The sequence below is a fragment of the Sander vitreus genome, chromosome 17, assembly GCF_031162955.1.
Source record: "Sander vitreus isolate 19-12246 chromosome 17, sanVit1, whole genome shotgun sequence".
Taxonomy (NCBI): domain Eukaryota; kingdom Metazoa; phylum Chordata; class Actinopteri; order Perciformes; family Percidae; genus Sander; species Sander vitreus.
The window spans coordinates 4,425,511-4,441,985 of NC_135871.1; the positions used below are offsets into that span (position 1 = coordinate 4,425,511).

At 40.7% G+C, this 16,475-nt stretch overlaps 1 protein-coding gene across 6 annotated transcripts in view; it reads right to left on the reverse strand.

Annotated features, from left to right (window-relative positions):
- LOC144532266 (stromal membrane-associated protein 1-like) overlaps positions 1 to 16,475 on the reverse strand; it is a 252,719-nt gene that overhangs the window by 192,862 nt on the left and 43,382 nt on the right. For all 6 annotated transcript variants that reach the window (XM_078272939.1, XM_078272938.1, XM_078272937.1 and 3 more), the window contains exons 3-4: positions 12,594 to 12,679; positions 3,221 to 3,296 (exon numbers count right to left, since the gene is read on the reverse strand). In XM_078272939.1, coding sequence (XP_078129065.1) covers positions 3,221 to 3,296; positions 12,594 to 12,679 — 162 coding nt within the window. The remainder of the gene's footprint in view (positions 1 to 3,220; positions 3,297 to 12,593; positions 12,680 to 16,475) is intronic.

A 16,475-nucleotide genomic window follows, 5' to 3' on the forward strand; every position in this document is an offset into this window, starting at 1 on the left:
CTTCAAAGCGAGCTATTTAAAATAAGGAGCCAATCCAAAATCACATAAGTAAGCACACTTACGTTCCCCACACGCAAATTTGGCTGTCAACTGACTGTCAGGAAACATGGCGCCGAAAAGTACACTGACATCCTCGCACGATTTAAAAGAATAGTGGGAGTTTGCCACTTTTAACGCCCACAATACCTCGACCCTTAATGCGTCTTGTCTAGTAACGTTGGAGATAGTCCCTTGTCTTGTGCCTTCAGTCTGACTCATGATGGAAGACCCTGCAATCAGCCTAACGTTGGTCGATGTCGATGGAGGAGAAAAGAAGCTAGTGATGGTCATGCTCAGCCACAACTGCCTGGTGCTTGGCGCCTTTAGCATGGCTAGCTAGCGCTGATTCTCCCATATTAGAGATGTCAATTATCTTAGAACATAGTCCACATCTCACTTTCCTCGGGTCCTGGACCTTCTCGAGCCACGTCTTGTATGTTTCCAAGTGAAGCCAGACATTGTTAAATTGACACTTTCCTGGCATTTCAATTTAATTTCTGTCAACACCAACTTCAACACCGACTTCACCTCAGACAGCATCGCAACAAGTGAGTGAACTGGAAGTGAACTGAACGTTATGCCGACCGAATATAACGTTAAGGTTAAGGACGTTAAGACGACGTGAAATATCTTTTTTATTAAACAGTTTTTTTGTTATTAATCACATATTATTATGCTGTGTTAAAAAAAATTCCATGACTTTTCCAGGTTTTTTCAAAACGTACAAACCTTGTATAATGTAATTAATATTTGATCATAAATATGAAGTCTCCTGAAATAAACAAAAACTTGTGTATGCAGATATATCTCCTGTTTTTTAGATGGTGGGGGGAAAAAAAAGCTTTAAAAAAAAAAAAAGGAAAGTGTGAGTAAGCTATTAAGTTGGTTTCTGTCTTTGGCAGATACTGGCACCAAACATACGGAAGCGTAGTGATGCCACTGCAGAAAAAGAAAAATGTATCAGTATCACGTTATTACGTGAAAAGTTTATTGTAATAACAAGATGTTTTTCAAGCTATAACAATATATTTTTTGTATGTTATTACAACATACAAACTTATCAAGTTATAACAAGAACTTGTTTGTCTTATTACTAGGGATGCAGTGATACCACTTTTTTTAAGATCAAGTACAAGTACTTACATTTGGGTACTTGCCAATACCGAGTACTCTGGGGTCCAAAGATGTTTTCAGACACACAGATGATTTTGGCCTTCTCTGATATTGTTATCAATTAGAACAAAGCAGTATTTTCAAAGTACCATGCCTTTTTTTTCTATTCAAAACTTAGTGCATGGGTCTGGACATTTCCCCAGGCTAGTGTCAATAAAATAAATCATATAATTTGTAATATCAAAATACTGAGTGGAGTTTGGAAAGAATGAAGAATGCAAAGTCCGATGACGTCATTCACGTGCATATTAAGTACCCATGTGGATTTACTGATCCAGTGGAGAGGATGGTTTGTTTACGCCAGCAGCTGAGTTCACAAGATTTTGACCAAATTTAAAGACTTATGGCAAACTATAACAGTTTGTGAAAAAAAAAAAATCGCTATTTACATAGTAGCACTGTGGTTGTTAAAACAGTGCTGTGTAGAAACCGCATACAGACAGAGCAGATTGAAATATGGCTTTCTTCATGTTTATGCCCGTTAAGCTGATGAGAGACATTGGGCTAACACTGCTACTTCAAATATCAGTGGTGAAGCGTACGGGCAACAGGGCGAGCTAGCTACCAGCAGGATAGAGAACAGAGTAGGTGAATTTAAACAATGTCTGAGTTGAAAACGCATCTTGTTGTCACGTAAGGGCCCTGTTCATGTTGCACAGACATTTTAATTGCATTTTGTGTCTGTTAAGAGGCACAAAGGCACTCTAAAACTTGCCCTGACAACTGCCATTTTAGCTCAGTGGAAGCTCGTAGAGGTAGCTGCAGCAACTCCAGTTTGCTAGGACCGATTCAGGTCAGGTTTTTTTCAATCGAAAGTACTCGCATATTTATAGCGATCAAGATTAACATAAAAATTGGCCGGAATTCTCCTTTAACGACTGACAATGGCTGGTCGTCAAGTGTATCATGCATTGGGCAAGAGCCTAGTTATTTTTTTACAGCCAAAAATCTCCAATCCTCTTCTGCCACCTATACCTACTTGACCTACTCATTGCTATGAGGTGGTATCGGGTGTGGTAGTATCGGAGTCATTTTATGACTACAAGTACGAGTACATGCGAACGGCATCGGACCGATACCCGATACTGGCATCGGTATCGGTGCATCCCTAGTTATTACAATATACTATTTAACACGTTATAACGTAAAAAGTTTCACGTTATATCGCTACATCTTTATGTACGGTCTATGATCGCTACACAGTAACTTCAGCCGTAGGGCCAATAACGTTAATTAGTTACATTGCAACAGTGTTTAGAGGTGTGTCAACTGCAGTGGCTGTGCAAGAATGAAAAAAGATGAATGAGGACAGAAACGTCAACATAAATATTCCCAAAGAAGTCCCATTCACCTTGTCTCACTTCACCATCATCGGAAATGTTCAGTTTAATGTGAATTATAACGGCCACGAGAGCAGCCTTGATAGCCCGCTAGCTCACTTAACAACGCCTCAGCTAATAATGTGTCAACCCGCAGTGATTAAAACTGCAGCTGGGTGAAGGAATTTGTCCACCTAGCTGGCGATAGCACGACAGCGCCCCATCACAGCCCGACTCATTTTGACAGTAAAATATAGTATACGGCTACTACCACAGACCATAATAGGGGGATAAAATGCGTGCCGGACCGGTGGCTTTTGCCAGTGATGTTAATGTATTTGCTGTGAACAGCTGGCTATCGGATAGCTCATTGCTGGAACAAGGTTGGCACACACAGCAGTCTGATGCCAGGCAAGGAGGGGGAGATACTGTGGTGTTGAGTGACAGACAGAAGGTTGCATTAAACAGCTACATAATTTATGTTACTATGAATGCCGGATTCCAACCGTAGAGACGAAACGTTCTATTTTCTTTAGCGGAAGCAATACAATCGTTCAAATCAATATATTGTGTCAAATTACTGATTTATTTGGCAAGTAGCCGTGTATATATAAATGTATAAGCGGGATAATGTTGTTATAGTGAATAACAGCTATAACAATAACCTGAACCGAAGTGATGGTACTCACTGGAGCTGCAGTCAGGGCCTCCTTGTTGCAGTACTTCTTCCTCTCGTACTTGTCCCGGATGAAGACCTCCACTGCTCTAAAGGTTAGGATTAAGGACTGAAATACTTCACAAAAATATCCAAATATCCATGCACACACAACAGAAACATTATGGTGCTATAATCATCAACATATTGTTATTCTCTGAAATACTCAGGAAACACAAACCTGCCAGCCCCCAACCTTTGCCTTCTTGATTTTAAGGGTGATACATAGTGCAGGCATTAGAAAAAAATTAAACAAGATTACAAACATAGGTGGAGGTGATGTGCAGTGTTTTCCCTAGCTTTAGGTGCACGTATTTTGCGGGGGGGTTTAGGCGCCCATCTCAAGAAAATGTTACGTTTTTTGATAAATTAATAAAAATCAATCAATTTTGTGTCTCTCAGTAGGATTTTGTCTCTTTGTAGTCATGTTATGTTTCTTTTTGGTCATATTTGTTTTGGGTCTCTGTGGTCATTTGGCGTCCCTTTATAGTCGGTTTGTGTCTCTTTGCCGTAGTTTTGTGTGTCTTTTTCAGAATAAATAAATAACACTCGAAAGGCCTAAAGACAAAAAAGAAAAGTCTTTTAGATGCATTCATTCGGCTCAGGTGCTGCCCAAAACGGCTTGGTGTTGCACCTAAACCTTATAATGGCGGGGAAAATCCTGAATGTGTCCAAAGTAAAACAACAGCATCATTCGTTTGTTTAAGAAAAGTGTCGAGAACATAATGTAATGTTCCGACCCAAACCACAATTGTTCCCTTTCTGACCCCTAAGTAGTTTTTGGACCAACCAAACAACCATGGAGGCAAAAGATCAGGAAATCGTCATATGAATCCTAATTGTAACAGTGATTTGTAACGATTTTAGAATGCTGTTCCTGCCGATATGGACATCCGGTCCGAAAATGCTAACATAAAGCAACGAGAAACAATGTATTTTGTCATGTAGTTTGGAAGACTTGTTAAAAGAAACTTTACGCTCCCTTCACAACTACTGCCAAACTCAACTTTCAGGGTTCATGGGCGGAAATCACGGAGGGGTCGGTGGTGTCAGGACCTACCCCATCTGAGGGTTGCCCCCCCCCCCTAAATCATTAAAGCCACGACGTGTATTGTAAATAATATAATAAAATAATACAATTAAAATAATTGTGTAAGTTGTAAAACAATACAAGTTTAAAAACATCTTGAGACCCCCCCTTCCTTGGCTCACAGTGGTTTGGGCCACTGCCTGTACGTTCAGTGGGACTGAGCAGCGCTGGTAAGTAGTGGTGTGCGATACTGCAAAATTTGGTATCGATCCGATACCAAGTAAACACAGGGCCAGTATCGCCGATACCGATACAATACCAATACTTTTTAATAATTAAGGTGGATGCATCATCAAATTGCTAAATCTGAATGAATTTTCATGACCTTTAAGTGGTTTTGTGATTTTTTTTCCTTTGGATTATTAATAAATAAAACCCAGGACAGAATTTCCCTATGCTTGTTTAAATTTGTTGTATTAACACTGTATCTCACAGCCTTTTGACAAATTATACAGTTTGCCGTTGTTTAATTTTAGGCCTGAAAACATAGCCATTCTTCTGCTCCGTCTCTGTCCGGCTGCTTGCTTGCTTGTTTGCCTGGCACCGCTGAGAACCGTGATGGTACAACATCAAATCACAACAGGGGGGAGGAGGAGCAAAGTGTGCCTGCTGTGACAGGAGTGGCACTTGAAAGCAGCGGCACTTACCAAGACACAGTCGCCTCTTTGATGAAACCGCAGCAGTGCATACTGAAGAGAAATTAAAACTACAGTATCGATCTCATTACACTGGTATTGATCAATATCAATAGCAACGTTGGTATCGATATTTGGATCGATCCGCCCACCACTACTGTTAAGAGCAGTGTTGCCAATTTAGCGACTTTTTCGCTAGATTTAGCAACTTTTCAGACCCCCTTAGCAACTTTTTTTCACAAAAGTGACTAGCGACAAATCTGGCGACTTTCTGTAGAAAAGACGCCAGTATTATCCAGCGAGCACGCAAGGTATTTCTCTCTTGTGGCCGCCAAAACAGTCACCTCTCTCTTCTGTTCTGTGACTGAGGAGCAGCCCCTCCCCTCTCTGCTCTCTCCTCATGTGCAGCGGGGGAGGGGGGACAGGGTGCGGGGGCCAGTTTAGGTATGAGAGACAGCGGGACGCGACGGGAAAAAGACGCCACTGAGCTGGCCTGGCCCTGGGCAAACCAGCCTTCTTTGAATTTCTTTTTTTACTTAAAATATAATGTAGGCTACCTAAGTAATCATTATAATGTAATATAAATTCCTGTAGTGAATTTGTGATTATTTGGCTAAAGATTTCTATTTCTTTCTATCTACCTTGCTGACACAACCACTAAGCTTTATGCAAATGATTGCAATGATGTCACAAATATGCAAATGAGTGTATGAGGTTTAGCTACTTTTAGCGAATTTTGGAGCTGGTGCTAGTTACTTTGATTGGAAAAAATGCTGGCAACACTGGTTAAGAGAGACGGCGCAGGTTGGGAGAGAACAAAGTTTGAATCACTTCAGTAACGTTAGTTGTGGAACTCCAGTAAGTAGACAAGGCTATTTCATCCACTTTAAACATAGGCTGAAGTGATTCTTTTCTTGAATACAGATGATTCAGTAGCTTGTTTAATAGCTTGTTGGAGAGTTAGTTAGCTAGCTTGTTTAATGCTTGTTGGATAGTTAGTTAGCTAGCCTGTTTGGTAGCTTGTTGGAGAGTTAGTTAGCTATCTTGCTAATTCCACCCAACATGCTTTCACTGGTTACAGATAATGAGTCGGCTGGTTAGTTATCTAGCTAGCTTGCTAGGAGGCTCAGTTCTCAGTTCTGCATCATCCGCATTAGAGAAAAGAATCCCTTCATCCGATGTTGGAGTTCCACAACTACACATATCCTCTACAACTCTACAATTCGGGCTGTATTCGTTGTGTCCCTTTCAAAAAACTGCTCGAGAAATTTTATGTTTATTGTCCCCCCTCAACTGTTAGATAAAATGTATGCCCATGTCTATGGTCCATGTGGTGTGTTAGTAGTTCCTTCATTAGTGTACCATCCGTCTTTATCTAACACTCCTTTGTGGTCATGTGTACACGACCACCCTATCATTTGGCAATAATGTATCCATTCACTGTATTGCTCTGTTTTCAGTCAAGTGTTTGAGATGCAGTCCAGCAGCCTGCCTCTTCCAACTTATCTCGTAGCTCGACTCGTGCGGGTGGTCATAATTTTTTCAATCTTTTGAAGTCTATTACTCAACCCGACAGAAGTGTCGCTGCTGAAATAGCGAGATAAGAGATTCGGGATTAGCGCCGATTTAATGGTGGGGTGTCTTAGGGAGTGTGTAAGTTGGAGTTTGAGTGTGTGTGTACACACTCAAACTCACTGCATCTTTGCCATGGTGTTTTGACCGTAGCAAGAATCTTAATGCAAAACACCATGGCCACATCATTTCTGTGGTTAATGTCAATGTTTTAGATTTTTTTCTGATCCATCAATTTGACTAAACAATATTAGAAATGTAATTTCACACAGAGATATGAGCCACATCTAGATGTAATGTCTTTTATCAGGGTTCCAACTGATGATGACATTTAGAGAGAAGCATTGTACACGAGGAAATTCATGGATTTTGATAATACTCCAAGAAAATCAGGGGAAGATCATTGTACTTTACTAAATGGATTTTTCACATTTAGCCATTTTTGCCTTTATTTATGTTGTTGACCGTGTTCAGATGGCTGGAATTGAACTGGGGATGTTCCATTTATATAATACTGAAGACCTTTAATACTGCATTAATACTGAATGTGAACATTTCCACAATGGTACACACTAGTCAAAGTTCCACAGTTAATCGTCATAATATTCTTTTCAATAAACTCACACAGATTTATGGATGTCAGCAACTAAAAGGGCCATGGTGTGAATGTGAAGATACAGGAAGTTTAGTATATATATATATATATATATATATATATATATATATATATATATAGTTTAATAATAATAATAATAATAATAATAATAATAATAATAATAGACAAAACCGTTTTAGAACGTTGTATGGAAAAGTGGCAGCAGTCTGAACCGGCCCATCTCAGCTCAACTCAAACCAGCTGATGGTTTCACTGCGACTCAGCTGTTCTGAGAGGCTGGTTTTAGAACGCAAGGAACGTCACCTGTTTCAACAGCCAATAGAGAAGTCAGCTAGTGAAGTCAGCTATAAACTATAGAAATAATATGATACATAATCCATTTTATTTTTATGTTACAAACAGCTGGTTGAAATGGCAGAGTTTTAGACGGAGCCTCAACGACCGCCCGAAAGCTCAGTAACGTTATATGGAGCGAGATAGAGAGAGACTGAAAAGAGGGAGCGCCCAGCGGCATTAGAACAAAGCAGTTAAAAGAAAAACGTGTTTTGACGATTTATCACTTGAAATGCAACTGTAGCAAGCATCTCAATACCACTAACATTATCCACATTCATATTTAAATGAAACAAATTATATATCCAGCTACAAAAACCCTACAAGTCCGAAGTAAACAGAAGTACAAAGAGGCGTTGTTATGGAGATGATACACTGTCTCTTTTCATTGCATTGTTGTGAACTGGCAGGTAGTGTTGACGAATTGACCGAAGAGCCAGTTAATTAACCCGAGTCGTGTCACTGAACCGCGAGAATTGAGTGCCATACGTCAATGAACCGACTCACTCCTGTTTTTCTACCTCATTCGTACTGCATGAGTCTATATTCAAACGGGTGTCTAGGTTCTCTGCAAGTTTGAGTTATCAACCGATCCCAGAAGCCTTGATTTCTTGCGCATCTTAGATGATTGTGTACATGTTGTGCATGTTGCTCGTCGGTGTCGGTCAGTATGAGTGTATAAAATAGTATCTCGAAACCGAATGTGCAACCGCTCGAGTCTAATGTAATCAAGCGGTGTGTTGGTTCCTGACGGGGGAAGTGCGATCACCAGAGTTTCATTATGTTAATGTGTCTTGTGGCTGTGGAGGGTCTGACTGCGTAAGCGGGAATACTGGAGTGAAACAGACTAGTGTCATGTATTTTGATTATTGTATTGAATTCTAGAGTGATACGGACCATATTAGGATTTGCAAAGTGTTGGGGACACTGGAGTGAAATGGACTGTTTCAAATAGTCTTGTCCTAGTCTGGATCAACGATAATCGCCGGATGTCCCTCGCCTTGCAAGACTTTGTTACAGGAAAAAACAACAAACTTCCAGCTAGCAAGCTATACGCTGAAAATGGAAAGTTTGGAAGAAAATTTGGATGGTGCAACAAGGCAGGCCTGCTTGGTTCTTTCAGGTGAATGATTGTAAAGATTTACAAAGAATATGTTTACAGCATTTAATATCTAACTAGGATTTTTTGGGATCAATTGGTGGGATTGCTGTGGACAAAGTACACACAGCGATACACTGGTAAGAGCAAATTACGTTAAACCAGGTATCCAGCTAATTTAAATAGCTCACGTTACTGTATTGTGTTAACATTTAACTTCATTTAATATTGTAAGTGGTGTTTTCTTTTGCAAATGTTCCACCAAAACAAGTTCCTTCCAACTATTACAACTATTTTGCAGAGCCACCGTCACTGTGTCTGGAGCTTAGCACCGCCCAAGACCACTGTAATTGGTTAAAGCAATACAAACAACCCAGAGTGTTTTTCCTCCTATACCAGAATGCACCTGTGGTGTAGCCAGACCTTACTCCACAGCGCTGTGGAAATAGGTCTGGCAATGCGAGACTAGTCTGATACTGTTGTTGGATCCAAACAAAAGAACACATGTGGCCAACCGACACTCAGAGACAAAAGACTCAGAGACCATGTGGTCTTTCAAACAGAGGGTTTCGGCCTACATGTAAATTCCACATCCCTTGCTCCAAACTCCTAAATGAAGAAAAGGAGATAAGAAGGCCACAAAATGGCTGAATGACCACGAAGGAGTGGTTCGAATTCACCCTTTCTTTTGTTCCTTTAAAGAATACCAGAGATTAACCAAGTTAAGATCTGTATTTAAAAGGGAATACCACCTAATGAGACTATTTCACAGTTTGGTTATTGGCCCCTGAAGTTCCAGGGTGGTGCCCCGTTTTGATTGTTGATTTGATAAAGTTATTAATAACTTTATTAATATTGCTAAAAGCAATTAATATTGCTAAAACATCTTTGATAATTTGTCAATAATTGGATCTGTACACCTACGAATACCAAACACTGTCTATTTTGTAATGTTATGGTCACCTAATGTAGGAGTGGAACAAAATAACAAATATGGCAGGGGAATCCAAGTCCATTTAGTCATTTACATAGATAGCACAGTAAATAGTAGGGCCAAAAGTTATTTGTGAGTATGTACACAGAAGCACACACAGAAAGTGCTCACACACATTCAGGCGGTAGCTCCTCTAATCCTGGGTCCGTTATCTCTTGTTTTCAGCCAGCAGCGCTGCTGTCACAACGACTAATGGACTTGAAAAGAGTGAAGAATGATGACCACCCGCACAAATGGGCCTGCCAGATACAAGATAGGGTATTAGAGCAGCATTTCAAACAGGGAGATTATTTATTTTCAGTCTGCTGGTGGAAATATGCACATATGCTGCTGTGTTAACCACACGGCTGTCTTGTCTTGTATCGTGGAAAAGGGCAGACTGGATACCGCTGTTTCACTGTTGGTACACAGACACTGCTAGAGGTGTCCTGATTAAATGTGTGCAATGATGCTGATGTAGCGGGGCCTGTCACTTCTTATTTGCTGCTGGGAATGATTGAGGATGTGCCGACGAAGCTGAAGTTTGATGAGGACGATGAGTTCAATTTGAGACTGTAATTTCTCTGCCTTGACACAGAAAAAGGCCCATTGGGGGGGTGATTTCATGTATTAGGGTTAAACGGATCAGTACGTATGTTGATACATATATCAATAGTTGTAGTAATAGTTATATTATATATATATATATATATATATAAATGCACGGAAAGAACCTAGCCTACACTTCTTATCTCCCTCGCACATAGCGCTCACAATCAATCATACCCCAAAAAGTTCAACAGATTGGCCTAATTTATCAGCTGTCTCGATTGTGTCACTATAATCCCTAAAACTTTTAGACCGTTCATTAGTCCTCCAGACGCGTGTTTTTTAAGCAAACGGGCTAATGAGACAAGCGTGTAGCTAGGCTACGGCATAAACAAAGCGAAACTCATGACGCATGTGTTCAGTCGTGTGGAGAGGACGGCGAGGATGTTGCATTTTTAGCGGTTCCTACCGTAATTCTAAGCCGAAAATGTGTGTTGGGTAAAGAGTTCCACGTGAGCATGGGCTTCTATGACTGTCAATTAAAGCCAGCATCTAACGTTAGCTACTCCGCTGTGCTGTGAAGTAATGTCTGGCTATGGACAAGCGTCTAGCAACATTGTTGTAAATAAAAGATTGAGAAGATTGCTTCTGGCTGGAATCAGTGGCAAACAGCCTCAAAGGGACGGCTGCACACCATACTTGAACTAACACTACTGAAGACAAAGACACTTGTTTTTCCACATCACAAACGTTCGTGTACGCCTTTTAATAACCTGAGCTACAACAACAAGGAAGAGCGAGGCTGGCCTGGCAAAGACGCTAACGGAGCGGACCCGAAGCTATATCATGGTCCCCATAGCAAGCAGTAATCTTCTGAGACCATGCAGATTCTGGGAGAGTCAGTTTAACACAGCACAACCCCCTGTAGAAGTAGGAAAGACATACACCTACCAGGCAAGATAGTCTCTTTTTCACGTTGAACCCAACACTTACGGGAGAACGAGACAGGGGGGGGGGGGGGTTAATTTTGCCATCTAGGTTAACCTTTGACAGCTGTTTTTGTTGTTTAACGAGGCCCAGGTTAGCTTTAGCCGTTTTTACCACTACCTTTCTGGGGTTTTTTTTCTGATGTGTCACGTTCGATGTCTCAGACACGCCCAAAAACAGGGTTAGTAAACACTAGAAAACAGCAGTGAAATTGTTTCGGGTGGTTACTTCTTTTTTTTTTTTTTTGTTACTTATTCCTTTTCTTTTATTTATACTTTATACTTTTTAGGAAATTGTGGTTGAGATGACAAAAAGTCCCCGAGAGGTTACTGCCTCGTAGCATCGCAAATTAGCACGCAGGGTCTGAAATTAACACTCGCCAGTCGGCAAATGCGGCTTCCGTTTGGCGAGCAAATCTCAGAGGGCTATCCGTCACATGGCGAGTAAATGTTTGTACCAAAATAGTTCTGTTTTTCAGTCTTTATTTTGGTGAAGCTGCAGCTACTTTCTTTTGTTGCTCTGCTATCTGCACGTCTGAGCTTCGTGGGTGCGGGCCGACACACACAAAAACATTGGCGCACACACCAGACGCCAGCCACCACCTTCTGTTAACTGATAGCTAGCGTTTACCTCAGGCTAATTAATTAGCTAGTATGTGGTGATTTTTAGTAGCCAGCCTTCCAAAAGAAAGCACAATGAAATGAAATGTTAACCGATCATTAACTGTTAACCGACAAGCAAGAAACGGAGTCTCAGTTCACCCGTCTGGGAGGCTCTGACACACTTTGCGCACTCCGTGTCTGCGGACAGCTGTAGGCTGTCTTGATGTTCTGTGCATTGTCGTGAACCAACCCGGTCTTATGCCAGGTCGTGAAATAGTCACGTTATTTTGATTTATTGATTCGTGTACAGGTCACGATTTTGACGTTTATTTCGTGTACATGATTCACGTGGATGAAATTTTCCCATTCAAAACAGCGATTTTTGCCGAAAAGCAACTAGTTTGCAGGTATGAATTTCGGACACTGTTAGCGAGGCCACCCAGGCTTGGGAAGACTGCTGTTCATCCCTCCAGTAGAGAGCAGAGACTATGTTAAAGATATTCTTGAGGCTCGTGTTGAATGTGTTTGTTGGTTTTTCCTTGACAAACTATGGTAACATAAGTTGTTGTCATGCAAATTTGTGGTGACATTAGTTTGTATACAAAATACATGGCAACATAGGGAGCTTTAAGATATAGGGTGGCATACAGTATATGGTGGTGAGCAAATCTATATGGTGACGTTTTATAAAAATGTATGGTGACATGTAGTTTTAGTGACAACAGCAGTTTATATGTAAGTGTTCAATGACGGGGAGTTTTTTCACCAATGTATGGTGACATGTTTTGTGAAAAACTGAGATTTTATGTAAATGAAGTTGGGGTTGAATGAATGCTTGTGGCCGTCAATAGTCAGAGACTGAGACACAGATAGCAGGCAGAAAGAGGATACTGGTCTGTCTGTGGCCGTCTGAAGTTCTCTGGTAGGTAGGCTTCATACAGCTGTTTGGCCCTGCTGTTGCCCATGTCCACCATACTCTGCAAGTTAAGGACAGGAAGAAAGAAAGGAAAACATATGTGAATACATGTGTGGTTAATACTTGCGAGGCAAATGGTAAAATGCCTTAAAGAACATCAAACGCACACAGCAATAGGGCTGCACAATTATTCACAATTTTATCGAAATCGCAATATGGACTACAGTAGAGCAAAATCCAAATAGCAGGGTGGGTGGGCAATATATGTTAAAGTTAATATGTGCCAAACCATTCTGAATTAAAGGGTAATTTCGGGGGTTATTTCAACCTGGACCCTATTTTCCTATGTTTTTGTGTGTAAGTGACTGATGGGAACAACAATCTTTGAAATTGGTCAGGTAAATTGGTCCAGCAACACCACCACCGCTCCGTGGATTGTTATTGGGATGATTATCACAGAAGCCTGGCTGAATACACTCACCGGAGGGCAGCTAGCAGCTAACAGCTACTACTGCGCTACTGTTTTTTTAAACTTCAAGATGTGACATGACCTATCCTCTGGAGCAGGGTACCCCCAGAATCCTCCAACTTAAATTCAAGGCTTTTTAAGACCTTTTTAATACCATTTAAAATTAAATTCAATGCCAACTTCATACCCATTCCGACAGAAGTATGAGGGGAAAATGTAAAATCCGTATACATTTTTCAACCTTAGAAAATAATGAAGTACAAGTAAGCTACTTGAATTAAATAAAACATTTTATTTAAATTATCAGTAAGTAAGTAACTAACTAACCCATATTTAATACAATGTATTGGAATATAATAAAATCCAATAAAATAAGATATATTACACTGCATAATGAGCACTTTTACTTTTGGTACTTTAAGTATATTTTGATAATACTTTTGTACTTTAACTTAAGGGAGATGTTGAATGCAGGACTTGTAACTGTTTACTGCCATACATGATCTGAGTAAGTCTTCCACTTCTGTAAATCACCAACAACAGTCATGCATGAAAACCTGCAGCAATGTTTAACAATGAAAACACACAGCTCAGTTCAGCGTTTACTTGCAGCTCTGCTACAGTAGCAGATAACAGTTAACGTTACCTGCCGGTCACATCGTCTCTAAACAGTCCGGTCAGTTTTTAATTAGCCTACATTAGTAACAGTTAATTTTGTTACTGTATGAACTTAATCCTAGGAAAGGCAAAAAAATATAAGACCTTTGTAACGAAATCCAAGACTTTGTATAACAAATTCAAGGCTTTTAAGGCCTTAATTTGAGATTATCAAAATTAAGACTTTTTCAATGCTTTTAAGACCCCGCGGGTACCCTGCTCTGGAGGACATAGCAACACCACCGCCGCTCCGTGGAGTGTTATTGGGATGATTATCCCAGAAGCCTGGCTGAATACACTCACCAGAGAGCAGCTAGCAGCTAACAGCTACTACCGCACTACTGTTTTTTTTAGGGGGGAATAAACTTCAAGACGTGACATGACCTGTCCTCTGGAGGACATAGTCACACCACCGCCGCTCCGTGGATTTTTATTGGGATGATTATCACAGAAGCCTGTCTGAATACACTCACCGGACGGCAGCTAGCAGCTACTGGCTAACGGCTATCAGGGCAAGCTAGCTACCGGCAGGATCGAGACAGGGACCAGGGTAGGTGAATTTAAACAATGTCTGAGTTGAAAACGCATCTTGTTGATACGTAAGGGCCCTGTCCATGTGGCACAGACATATTAATTGCATTTTGTGTCTGTTAAGAGGCACAAAGGCACTCTAAAACTTGCCCCGACAACAGCCGTTTTAGCTCAGGGGACGCTTGTACATGTAGCTGCAGCTTCTCCGTGTTACCTGCACTGATTCAGGTCGGGGTTTTTTTCTATCGAAAGTACTCGCGTAGCTTTAGCGATCAAGATTAACGTGAAAAATATTGGCCGGAATTCTCCTTTAAGTATTGTGGTGCTGCAGAGATGTCCCAGCCTACAAATCATATCCTACAGAGGAAAAAATAAATAAAAAATCCCACTATAATCATTTAAATGTTTTAAATTTTTCAATGAGAATAATGATACAAAAAATGATCATTCAAATCAGCCAATATCGTGAATCATATCGCAATTGCAATATCAGTCAAAATAATCACAATTTGATATTTTTCTCATATCGTGCAGCCCTAGACAGGGGGTCCTTTCATTCATTAATTTGCATTCAACTCAATGTGCCCGCTGACTGCTTTCCAATCGCGCTCACACACGCACACACACACAAACACACAGACACACACACAAACACACACACACACACACACAAACACACACACACACACACACACTGAAAGACACACTGGCCGTATGTGTCGCAGCTAAATTAAGAGGAGGGTGATAAATGGGGTGATGATAGGAGAAGTGGAGGAGCTAGAGTCGGAATAATCAGCCATCCAGAATTAATTAGTCATTGAAAACAGTGATTAACATTCAAGTGAGACCCTTTGGACTCACACTCAGCTGATGTATAGGCACTGCCTTGAAGAAACACACACACCTTTAAGGTTGTGCGCACATAATGTACACACCGAACAATTGGATAAATTCACAAGTGGATGACTGAATAAATTACTGGCATGCTCAGGTGAGTTTCACACACAGCTGAGAGCTACATTATTCCCTCACCGCTTCGCAGGCCATGGAAATATTCAGAATTCACTAACCATGACCCACACACACACACAAGTTCTCCTGGAGCTCGTTTCAGAAAGCAGGTTTAGTTAGTTTGTTAACCATGAGATGAGGGAAACTCTGGGTTTTCTGTTTCAGAAAGAGAGGTAACTTAACCTCCGAGTCAGTTACTATGGTAACTGAGCCTGTGAACCTAACCTGGTCGGGAGCAGGTTTTCTTCAATAAACCTAGTCTCCTCCCTCTGACACAGCGCTCTTTCATTTCCTTAATTCATTCAGTCTGTATCAGGCGCATTTTAGCGCAGTTTGTTGTCTGCATGAATAAATAAACAGTGTTGGTTTATTAACCATGTTAGGCAGACTATAAAATGTTTTTTCTCAAAACATGTAATTTCCTTTTGTCGACGATCCCGTTGATGAAGAAGCTGTATTACTTTGCAGAGAGTTAAACATACGTCATGATATTGAGGCCCAACTATAGATGCATTTTCATTTCCAGATAACGACCTATTTGAGCGGTATCGTTTTTCTTCCCAGTCTATCAGATATGTAGCTAGATACCTTAGCCGTCCTCATATCACTAACGTCACCCATCGTGGACATGCTCTACATCCCAGCACATTCTTTGTGGCGCATTATGTTTTTTTGCAAATGGCAGTTTTCTTTACAACATTGGTGATGCGGAGCATATTAGTAAAGCCACTGTATAGCAAAGCACCGTCAGAAGAATGTGACTCGCGCTGAAACGTTTTTTGAACGTTTTTTGTAGTGTTCCCTAGACACAAACTAGTGAGAGCCATTAAAAAGAAATAAATGATTAAAAATTAAAATTCTGTTAATGACATGGTGCTGCAACCTCAGAATGGGATTAGTAGTAGTTTACTTTCTCGCCCGCAGGATTGCACCTAAATGAAATTATAGGTGTAATATCATTCCAGTTTTCACCAGTAATATAAAAGGTTACCTGTGATTAAATATGAAATTAATACACTGTTTACGCATTGACTCTAGCAGCAATTTTCTCCCACACCAATTCTCGCTATTTTGCAGCAGCCGCTGTTGCTTTTTTAACGAAATACATGTTCAAACTCGCTGTATGTGCGCGTGAGTATTTCCGCCGACCATTTTGTTTGTGGTTGCTACCATGGTGAATCGTAGTATC